General features: G+C 43.3%; 2 protein-coding genes across 3 annotated transcripts; both read right to left on the reverse strand.

The window, feature by feature from the left end:
* Positions 1-903: 903 nt before the first annotated feature.
* LOC133442502 (serine/arginine repetitive matrix protein 1-like) lies at positions 904-6,150 on the reverse strand. The gene is made up of 11 exons (XM_061720513.1): positions 5,949-6,150; positions 5,315-5,440; positions 5,182-5,214; positions 4,975-5,068; positions 3,785-4,662; positions 3,602-3,637; positions 2,807-2,964; positions 2,654-2,718; positions 2,018-2,118; positions 1,621-1,719; positions 904-1,070 (listed from the first exon to the last, which is right to left on the reverse strand). The coding sequence occupies exons 1-10, from the start codon at positions 6,148-6,150 to the stop codon at positions 1,622-1,624; spliced, it is 1,791 nt and encodes a 596-aa protein (XP_061576497.1). The 3' UTR covers positions 904-1,070; position 1,621.
* On the reverse strand, positions 5,996-10,107 carry LOC133442290 (uncharacterized). Of its 2 annotated transcripts, none has more exons than XM_061720256.1 (7): positions 10,090-10,107; positions 9,808-9,883; positions 9,618-9,678; positions 9,437-9,518; positions 8,794-8,824; positions 6,756-8,713; positions 5,996-6,152 (listed from the first exon to the last, which is right to left on the reverse strand). In XM_061720256.1, the coding sequence occupies exon 6, from the start codon at positions 8,711-8,713 to the stop codon at positions 6,758-6,760; it is 1,956 nt and encodes a 651-aa protein (XP_061576240.1). In that variant the 5' UTR covers positions 8,794-8,824; positions 9,437-9,518; positions 9,618-9,678; positions 9,808-9,883; positions 10,090-10,107; the 3' UTR covers positions 5,996-6,152; positions 6,756-6,757. The 2 variants fall into 2 exon arrangements, with proteins under 2 accessions (XP_061576240.1, XP_061576241.1); XM_061720257.1 differs by having other exon boundaries at positions 8,790-8,824.
* Positions 10,108-10,994: the final 887 nt, after the last annotated feature.

A 10,994-nucleotide genomic window follows, 5' to 3' on the forward strand; every position in this document is an offset into this window, starting at 1 on the left:
ACATTGGAATGGACGTCCTTTTTTTTTACGTTCTTTTGACGTCGGGTATCAACGTCACCAGGACCTCCAAAACAGGTCATTAGGGACGTCTTCCTAACGTCTTTTTCGACATTGGAATGGACCTCTCCCCCTCCTTACCTCAGTAGTGCAGCCATTAAAGGACTACTCTAACAGAACCATAATTTGCCCATTATCTACTCTTCCTCATGACTATGGATACCCTAAAACACAATTTCCAAAACACAATTTCAGATTCCGGGGACAGCAGCTGTTTGGATATGGCAACTAACTACAATGTAGTTTCCATATGAAAATCAGCTGCTGTTCCCTGAATCTGAAATTGTGTTTGGAAATTTCAAAGTGTTTCAGGGCATTCATAGACATGAGGGTGAGTAGATAATGGGCAAATTATGGTTCTACATTTGAGGAGTCCTTTTAATGTATTCTACCCAAAACTCCATTTGCTAAACGAGATCACCATAGACAAACAGGTCACCTCTTACCCATAGGCTGGTTAAATTAAGATTGACGATTTTCAAAGCAAATAGTTAAACACAGTTTAACACCCAGCAATGGTGGCATTTTAAGAGAGTTCTTGAAAAGCAAGACTTGAACAGTAAACAAAGCCGATCTTCAGACAAATGCGACAATCTCACCCATACCAGACTGAAGTTCCTTGATGCTCCATGTATGCAAACAATACAAAATAGCATTTCATGACAATTATATTGACTGCATTTTCAAATGAAATCACAATTCAGTATAATCAAAATTCACTGGTTTTTAGAGAGCAATAAAATAGGAACATTTTTAAAACAGAGCATGCAATACAAAGTAAAATTCAAATAGTAACTGTCACAGCCTGGCTCTTACAGCCATGACAAGGAGGGAGACACACCATGATAAGGAATAAAAAAATATGTTTATTAATAAAAAAAAGAAAACATGGGATGTGGATGTCAGTAAAGTAAGCATGAGGTGCATGTTGTGTGTGTGGAGAGTGGAGATGTGTGTTGTAGGATGCAAAACAGGAAACAGGATAAACGGAAACTGCCACATCGACGAGGTGCCTGCAAGTGAAGGAAGAGAGAGAGAGTATGAATAACCGGCTTGGATTTATACACTGGTAGACACCGCGCCCAGGTGTCACCAGTTGGCACTGATTACCACACTGCTGTTAGAGTAGAGCAATACTACAGCACTACCACAGCTACTGAACATTCAGTAGAATTTTTCTTCCAAAGCATTACAATAATATATTCAAAACTTTCCCATTTTAAATGGAGAACACAAAAAAAAAAAAAAAAAAAAAACAATCAGTAAAATCAAGATGTTACATAGTTTTAGTAACATTTATCATTCCAACACAATAAAAACACAAAAACGCAACACTACAACCCTGTAACAGCCAAGGACTCAATAGAAATGATCCTCAAATACAAAAGCGCTCTGTGTATATATACATAGCATGCAGGACAGGCGAGGATGACTCCTTTCCAAGCTGTATGGCAATGGGCTGCCCGATGTACTGTAAACATACACCTGTGTGTGTGTGTGTGTGAGAGAGTGAGAGCGCAGTCTCAGTGCAGAATTTGCTGTCAGAATCTAGGATTACCTCACCTCACTGCTTGCGTCTCTGCGGCGCATGTTTTAGGTGGTCAGCGGTGGTCTGCCTGATAAGGTCCTCCGTTGCCGCCTTGTCGAACCTCATTACTCCTTCTGCAAGAGTAGAAGACAGTGACATTAAGAAATCTGCCATCAAATGAAAGGGTCGACATTATAGCTAAAAAGTCCTTAGAGCAGGAAAGTGTAGAAAGAGTCGCAGTCAGCATGGGAGAATGAATCAAAGGTTAGACACCATTTCTCTTTACAACCGAATGTTAGGTCAGGTGCACCGACACTGCCTGGTGTAAGACATTCCACAAACAAACACAAGCATTCCAGACAAAGATGAAGGCAGACAAAGAGGACACACTACAGACAGATTTGCTGCATTATTAGATAGATATGGACTTACCTTGTATTGCCTTGAAGAGCTTTGTGCCCTTTAGTGCCCTTTTCTCCTTCTGGCCCTTGCCCATCATGTTAAATTGGGCCATAAGAGCGTTCGTGAACAGCCTTCAGCAAAAAAACAAAACGGTTAGGAACACAAGTCATTCCACCTTTTGGCTAACAGACTTAGACGGCATATTTTGAACATGCAGTTTAACAATCTGCAGATCTACTCCCTAACCATTACACTGAGGCTAACAATGACTTATATTTAAGCAATAGAACATGAGGGAGTGCAATATTGTGGCTGAAGGACGAGTACTGCAGACAATCACAGCCATGCTGATATCACACGACCTTGTGTTCTTTTGCTTTTATGCAATAGATTAATTATACAACTTCAGTAAAAATATCACTATTAGCCCTCATTTCAAAGAGAAAATAGTTCCTGTGTGTATATCGTGGATGGAACTACTCGTGGCATAATGCCAATTATATCCTTCAAGTTCTGTCTAGTATAGTTTACTCTGCTAATAACAATTTGAAATACATAGCTGACAATACTGCTGTGTAGCTGGCAGTTGTAGCCCAAAGGTTAGGAAGCAGGTATATAGATCAGTTCAGTGTGCAAAATGTTTACCAGCTATCAGCATAAACACACCTGTCAAGGACTTTTCTGACACATTCCTTTGCGTCCCTTCCTCCCACTCTGGCCAGACACTGCACCTGTTGGAATATGCATCATAAGTGCTCAGCAATACCTTTTCACTTCAACCCTATTGACTAGACACATTTTCAGATTTGAAAAACCCACCATGCGTTCAAAATTACTGGGGTCCATTAGCTGCACTTCCTCCTCTTCAAATTGCTCCATCGTCTCCATCCTGACGATGTTCCCAACCAGGGCAGATGTTGGTGCAGAATGTTGGTCGCGAATCTGAAGCAGCAGGCTTAGAACTTTTTTTTGAAATACTGAAACAATCCCAAGATTATTACGATTAGAAACAATCGCCAGATTATTGAGATTTGAATAAGACTCAAAAAAGATAATTAAATGTTAACCCATTGATGCCTGGTGCCGGCCATGGAAAAACGAAAAGACTGGTGAAGACAGTCAAGGAGGTGACCCAGTCCTCCTGCCGGCATGCGCGAGGGGGTCTTCACCAGTCTTTTAGTTTTTCCAGTTGTATGGCGGCCATTTTGAGGCTTAGGCATCAATGGGTTAACTACACACAAATGATGTTTCCAGTTGTCAATGGGTTAAAGGAATATTTCACCACTTTTTAATGTTTGTATGATTTCAATATGCCCCACTCAAGATGAAAATAGTAAAATGGATTAATTTGGTGCTCTCTAGTTCCACAGGGAGCTCTCTAAACATGTACCTCAGTGACATCACTAGCATGCATATGAATGGCAGTGATGTCACTGAGGTACACATTTAGAGAGCTTCCTGTAGAACTAGAGAGCACCAAGTAAATACATTTTTGTCTGGAGTGGGGCATATTGAAAACATATAGGCAAACATATTCCTTTAAATAACAGAAAGTTTGTGTAAGGAGAGATGAATCAATGGCCAGGGAGGTTCAATCAATAAAACAAGACTTACCCTCCTGAGGCAAGGGGAAGGTCCAGGTTTTAACATCTGAAAACGCAGAAATGCGGAGTTAGAAATTGACCATGGACAAACTGAACAGACTTGGGCTACAAAAGAGTAATTTTAATCAGACAATCAGGCATGCATTAGTACAAAATACTTTATTGCACAGCGCTTTTATTAAATTAAACTCACCATATCTGGCGTAGCCAGACTTGGACGGGCGCCTGGGAGAGGGAGACCCGGACCGGCGTCTGTGGGAGGAAGACCCGGACCGGCGTCTGTGGGAGGAAGACCCGGACCGGCGTCTGTGGGAGGGAGACCCGGACCGGCGTCTGTGGGAGGGAGACCCGGACCGGCGTCTGTGGGAGGGAGACCCGGACCGGCGTCTGTGGGAGGGAGACCCGGACCGGCGTCTGTGGGAGGGAGACCCGGACCGGCGTCTGTGGGAGGGAGACCCGGACCGGCGTCTGTGGGAGGGAGACCCGGACCGGCGTCTGTGGGAGGGAGACCCGGACCGGCGTCTGTGGGAGGGAGACCCGGACCGGCGTCTGTGGGAGGGAGACCCGGACCGGCGTCTGTGGGAGGGAGACCCGGACCGGCGTCTGTGGGAGGGAGACCCGGACCGGCGTCTGTGGGAGGGAGACCCGGACGGGCGTCTGTGGGAGGGAGACCCGGACGGGCGTCTGTGGGAGGGAGACCCGGACGGGCGTCTGTGGGAGGGAGACCCGGACGGGCGTCTGTGGGAGGGAGACCCGGACGGGCGTCTGTGGGAGGGAGACCCGGACGGGCGTCTGTGGGAGGGAGACCATGAGGGGCGTCTGGGGGAGGGAGACCATGAGGGGCGTCTGGGGGAGGGAGACCATGAGGGGCGTCTCGTGGATTGAGACGTGGAAGGGCGTCTGGCGGAGGGAGACGTGGCCGAGCTGCTGGAGGGAGTGGGGTTGGGAGACCTGAACGGGCGTCTGGTCGAGGGAGTGCTGGACGGGCGTCTGGCAGAGTGAGACGTGGCCGAGCTGGACGGAGTGGGGTTGGGAGACCTGGACAGGCCTCTGGTGGAGCAAGACCTGGACCTATAACGACATTACTTTTTCTGAGAGGGATGCATCCATTGTTGGACCAAGTGTCATTGGAGTCACTTAATATTGCATTCAGTGCTCTAAATTAACGCCAAGCGGCCAAATGCTGGTAAAATTCCAGTTTGGCTGGTGTTAAAGAGCAACTTACTAGCCACTTTGACCCATTACTGAATGTGTGTTTGGCTAGTAGGATCTACTAGCCATTTTGACTGGTGATGAAAAAAGTTAATTTAGAGCCCTGATCGCAATGTATTAGGCAAGTTACTCAACTGTATTAAAAAGGCACAAACATGTCATTAAGCATACCTGGAAACACCCCTTTCTGGATGTTCAGTAAAGATTGAATGACGAAGGGGAGAAACCTTGGCCGGAGGCTCCGGAAAGCTTGACAGGGTTGGACCTATTAGCGATACGCAATTATTTACAAATACCCATGCAAAACAGAAACATCGTAAAAAATGTATAATGCTTCATTCCAGAACCATTTTATAAAATCATCATAGATGATAATACCTCTGTTGCTTTCCTCGTCGGATTCAGAAGTATCTGTAAATATAACAATGTTAATTACAAGTATAAAATTTGAGGGCCACTGTCAGATTAACAATCATCTATATTGTACGAATGTTGAGAATGAAATGCATACCATTTTCAAGGAAGTCTGGAATATTTTTTTTCTTCCGTGGCCTCTTTTTAGCCGGTCTCTCATCGTCTTCCTCTTCATCCTCAGCCAGGCTCGTGAGGTTGTATATTGCGCATTCTCTGCGCTTGGCTACGATTCACAAACCAAAACATCATTAACAATCCGTGAAAAGTCATTCATCTATTCTAGATCCTATTTATTTATTACAGCTAGCTACACACAAGCTTAAAGAAGAACTTCTGCCGATTTCAATATGATGTAATGCTCACGCAACCCATGACTTGTCAGTACTCGGTGATGCTGTATTTTTCGACTCAGCCCTTTGAGATCTGAGCTATTCTTATGGGGGCAGACTTTGTTTACATTAAACCTTTTGAACATAGGCCTAGTCCAAATATCATCCCAAAAGGCATCATTGTTTGCTAGTTGTCTGCTGATGTTGCATAACCTTTTTTTTTTTTAAGTGTGAATATACTCTGCCCTCATTACAATGACCAGGATCTCAGAAAAGGCTGAAGAAAAAAAAAAATCTCAGGTACTGACAAGTCCAGGGTAGCGTGAGCATTACAACTGCATGTCGAATTTGGCAGAAGTTAACCTTTATCTCCTTAACAGAACCAGCCACAACCAAACTTACCGGATGTCATCTTAATTTTCAATAAGGGGAAGACGAGCCAGTCCTCCTCTGGCTCCACCCGATCCCTTATCGCCTTCTCTGTTTTAGTGACACTAAACCTTGAAGGCCACCGAACTACCTTTTCCCCTTCATCCACCCAGTTCTGTGGGACCACGCCTTCCTCCTCTCTGTCACCCTCCTTCCACACAGCCCTCACATACATGACTGGAAAGGGCAGAACACATTTGCAGTTAGATTATCATCCAAATTCACAGAGTAGTACATGAACAGTGGTTCTCAAAATTATTTGAATTAACCCATTGACGCCTGATGCAGGCCATGGAAAAACAAAAAGATTGGCGAAGGGAGGACGGGGTCGCCTCCTTGACTCTTCAGTCTTTTCGTTTTTCCATTTGAACGGCAGCCATTTTAAGGTTCAGGCATCAATGGGTTTAAAAAACCCAAACAAAGAATCCAAATGGACTCTTGGACACATTGAGAAACACAGCAGGACATACCAAAAACACAAATTGTAATGTTGGATGATTAGAATGTTAGATGACTACTCAAATTAATCTAATAAGGAGATAACAGGACCACAATTGACTACATTGGAGGGTTTTAGGACAAAACAATAGAGTTGGCAGATGCGCGTGCAGGAAACGGATGAGGGCGAAGCCAGTTATGGAAACAGGTGAGGGAAGAACAGTGGTTTATAGTTATGGTGAAATGAAGGGAATTGAATGCAGGTAGTCATCGAGAAACGGGTGGAAAAAACGGAAAAGGTGATCTCTATTAGGTTCTAGATAACAGAATAAAAAGATTAACCTTCAATAATAATGCTCCAGCGAGTGACGGAGGGGCATGAGGACAAATCCACCAGCTTCTCGGGGTAGGCAGGCCACCTTCCGGTACAGGTCCCGCTCGAGCAACTGTGCATTTCTCATTCTGACCTGTCCGTTTGCTGTGCACACTATATCAAGCAATCCAGAGCTGCATGGTTGGCTAAAAAATGGTGACGTGTGACGCTGGTGCAGGATTTCGCATTCAAAAGAACCATCTGCATTTTGCTGTCGAATGAAGGCAAATTGCTGATCTTTCAAAAGAAAACAACAGTCTTTCGTTTTGATGGAAGCAAATTTTCTAGGCTTTGTAGCGCTCATGTTCACGCCCGAGTGTTCCAGTTCCGCCAGACGCCTCGTCACCTGTTCCAGAGGACTTTTTCCACTCCTGACATGCTTCTTGATTTTCTGGAGGTAATTTTCAAAGGGGAAACATGACACCTCATTTAAGGAGCACTGGAAGTGACGGACATCTTCGTGGAGATGCGTTAATCCATGTACATTGTACACTGGGAATGTTTCACCATAGAGCCGAGCACTGGTCCTGACAAAGTGCTTGAGCAGGTCTTGGGCATACTGAAGATAACGCTGGCGGATCCTGTCATCTGACTCCAGCAGTATCGACATGGCCACAGTGAAAGACACGAAATGTTGGTACAGTTCCAGGGACAACACGTTTTTCAGCACGACAGGTCCAGTGTAGAGCAAAAACTGCCTTAGTTCAGTTGCTTTCCATCTGTCAAGCTCGTGTAAAGCTCGGGGCTGTCGGGCAAAATCGCTGGGCATCTTGCCCCTCAGAGCAACCAGTTTCTCAGAAATTGTTTCTTTTTGTCTTGCTGATAACCGGCAGATTTTCGGGCCCCGTGTCAAGTACACCAACATCCGTCTCACCACACCCAAGCAGACCATGTGCATGTAGTCCAAGACGAAAGAGGTAACGCAAGGCACTCCGGCAGTAATGAAGGGGCTGCGTCCTTGCTGATGGTTCTTAAAATATTCCCCTTTTGAGAAACCATCATCTGTACGGGAAGTGCTTTCATCACCAGTGAAAACTATTCTTCCATCAACGCGGATACCCCTGGTGATGCATCTTTCACAGCTCTCATATGAAGTGTGACCCTTGATGCATTTCAGAAATGCCCTGGCTGGCGCATCACAGATCAAAGAGTCAATGGTGACAGAGTAAGTGTGGCCTTCAAAAGTTATACCATCTTGTTTGAGGTGAGCATACTCTGTCAGGAAGTCTCGGAGATACTCCTCAGGAGGGCTAGGTTTCTTTGTGCCACTGAAAATGGCAATAATGAATGGATCAAATTTGCCACATTTCCCCAGTATCGGCCAGCACTGCACTCCACTACTTTTAAATAGTGGTATACCATCAATGTTTACACTGAGGTGCACATCCTGCCCCTCCAGATGTCTCAGGCAACTACGGATGCCCTTCTCCAGTCCGTAATACTTATACTGGCCTCCACATTTTGGTTCTGTCGAACTAGTCTGTGGTGTACCGAGGAGTGTTCGGCAATCCAATGGCAATAGGTGGCCTTGCTTCCTTAATATTGGCAATAACCCATTGATTGCTCTGTGTGTCAATTTGTGTTCCAGTGCCCACTGTCTTAGTTCTTCCTCAAAGCTGCTCGTCACTTCAGGGTCAGCAATCATTGATTCCGATTCAGAGTCAGTGCAGTCAAAATCAGTCTCAAAGTCGATGCGGTCTGGTGTCCCAGGTGCACTAACACTGTCGCGGTCTGGTGTCCCAGGTGCACTAACACTGTCGCGGTCTGGTGTCCCAGGTGCACTAACACTGTCACGGTCGCCGTCACCAGATACACTAGCAGGCCTTGGATTCTCGCTAGCACTATCCTGATCGCTACTGTCTGAACGTCTGAGAAGTTGCTCTAGGTTTCTTTTGAGTTTTCGCCATTTTTGCACTCTGTGAGTCATCTGCAAATGTAGACATGCACAAATTAGCTTCTTCATGTAACCCCTAAAGAAAAAAAAGACGGGGCATTAGTCGTACCTACCTCGGCTGTGTTTTTCTGAAGTTCAATCGACCTGAAAGAAAGGCAAAGAACAGTTTTAGAAAGTTTCCTTGTAAAAGTGTCAAAGTAGAAATGCTCGTGCACACACCTGCCCGCATGTGTGAAGACACACACACACACGCACACACTAGTGCATTTCTGTGATATGGTACAATAACCGACATATATATGTGGCCTGGTGCTAAATGATGGAACCGGACAGAGCAAAATTATTTGTATGGGTCTTTATTCCCCGACTGCACTCGGGGAGCACAGCATTAATTTTTGTGATTTTAAGGCTTTCAGGTTATCAGTAGTAAAACAAAAAAAAAAAACCATATTCTTTCTTGTTTCTGTTCTTAATGCACATCAGCAGTAAATCAACTCGAGTACTGCCGATAACTCAACCTAATGAACTCTCACTACTAGCTGTAGGTATCTCTAGACAACAGTAGCTTACACTAAACATATCCAAGCAGTGTAGACTAAGGAAGGAAAATAAGGAAATAAAACATCTGTTAAACCACACAACTCAAAATAACTTTACATTCCTGTGCATTATGTCACAGAGAAATACACATTATATTATTACAACAATTCTAAATGAGCTTGAAATAAAAGGTTCATTAGTAAATCATGAACTCACTCTCTCACTCCGGTGTGCCACCTGCACGCCAAAGACACGCACAGCAGGAAGTCAAACGCCACTCGACAGCCTTTAATCTCCCCTATAAGTTTGACAGAAACATAAAATGTACAGTTGAAGGTGTGTAAAAATAAAAATTTTCATATGAACTTATCTTCCAGTGTACTCTATCAGCACTTACGCTGCACTGCTGTTTAGTGTCGGGCCTCAGCTCGTCAACAGACACGCAATTCTTTGTGGATCTACAGGAATCAGCCAGAACACAAAATCATCATCCATTAACCTCAGTCTGTTAGTCTAATCACACTCCCATCTACCGCCACAGGTAACGATTTTCATATTTACTCTGAGTTATAAGGATATTTTCTTACCTAAATACACGCCTCACAAATGCTTTCCGCAGCCTCGTGTGAAAAACTCTCGCGAGACACTGGTCACATGGGCCCTCTATGGAAGAGTTACCGTTAGCTTAGCTGAGGAGCTAAAGAAGCTAACTATAAACACTGACAAAATTAACCAATTTAGCACATCAAAGTGAGAGCAATGCAATCGCCTCTTACTTAAATCTAGTCAGACATACTATCATGATAGCTGTGTCATTGAATTATGTTATTTTTACAGATTTACTTTAACGCTGTGCTTCGGGTACCTACCGTGAAAACGATCGCTATCACTGGCGCTGTTGCTGACGTCACAGTCAGTATTTATGCGCAGTGGGCCAACCAATGGGCTTTCTTCTTCTTCTTCTTCTTCTTTTGATTTTATTGGCGGTTGGCAAACGGGCTTTCACAATACCTCAGTAAACTAAAAGGTGATTGGCTGTGATTTTCAACCACAAAACTCTGTTACACTAGCTAGCTATTCTGGTTGATTTTATGTTAAACAACAACCATTATAATTATATTCATTAATTCACTTTAAAAACCCCATATTGTACATTTCTGTCTATATTGTTCATTTCTGTTTATACATTTTATCTGTCATCTGTCATCCTACGTCACTTTTTGTAAAGATTCATATTCGGCACTTTTGAATCCTCATATTGTACATTTCTGTTTATTCTGTTTATACATTTTACTTTTATTCTATCTCCTCCATATACTTGTTTGCTTTTATATTTTTTTTATTTTTATTTTTATTTTTACTTTTTAATTTTTACTGTATTGCACCAATCACCACAACAAATTCCTTCAACAAACTTGGCAATAAACCCCCTTTCTGATTCTGATTCTGATTAATACCGTTCTACATGTTGTTAATCATTTCTTCAATCATAAACAATACAAGATATACACACGTGGACAAAATTGTTGGTACCCTCAGTTAAAGAAGGAAAACCCCTAATTCTCACTGAAATCACTTGAAACCAAAAGTAACAATAAATAAAAATGTATTGAAAATTAAATAATCAAAATCAGCCATTACTTTTGAATTGTTGATTAACATAATTATTTAAAAAAACAAACTAATTAAATAGGGCTGGACAAAAATGATATAACTTAATATTTTGTTGCACAACCTTTTGAGGCAATCAATGCAATTAAACAATTATTTGTAT

The sequence above is a fragment of the Cololabis saira genome, chromosome 4 (assembly GCF_033807715.1).
Source record: "Cololabis saira isolate AMF1-May2022 chromosome 4, fColSai1.1, whole genome shotgun sequence".
NCBI classification, from domain to species: Eukaryota; Metazoa; Chordata; class Actinopteri; order Beloniformes; family Belonidae; genus Cololabis; species Cololabis saira.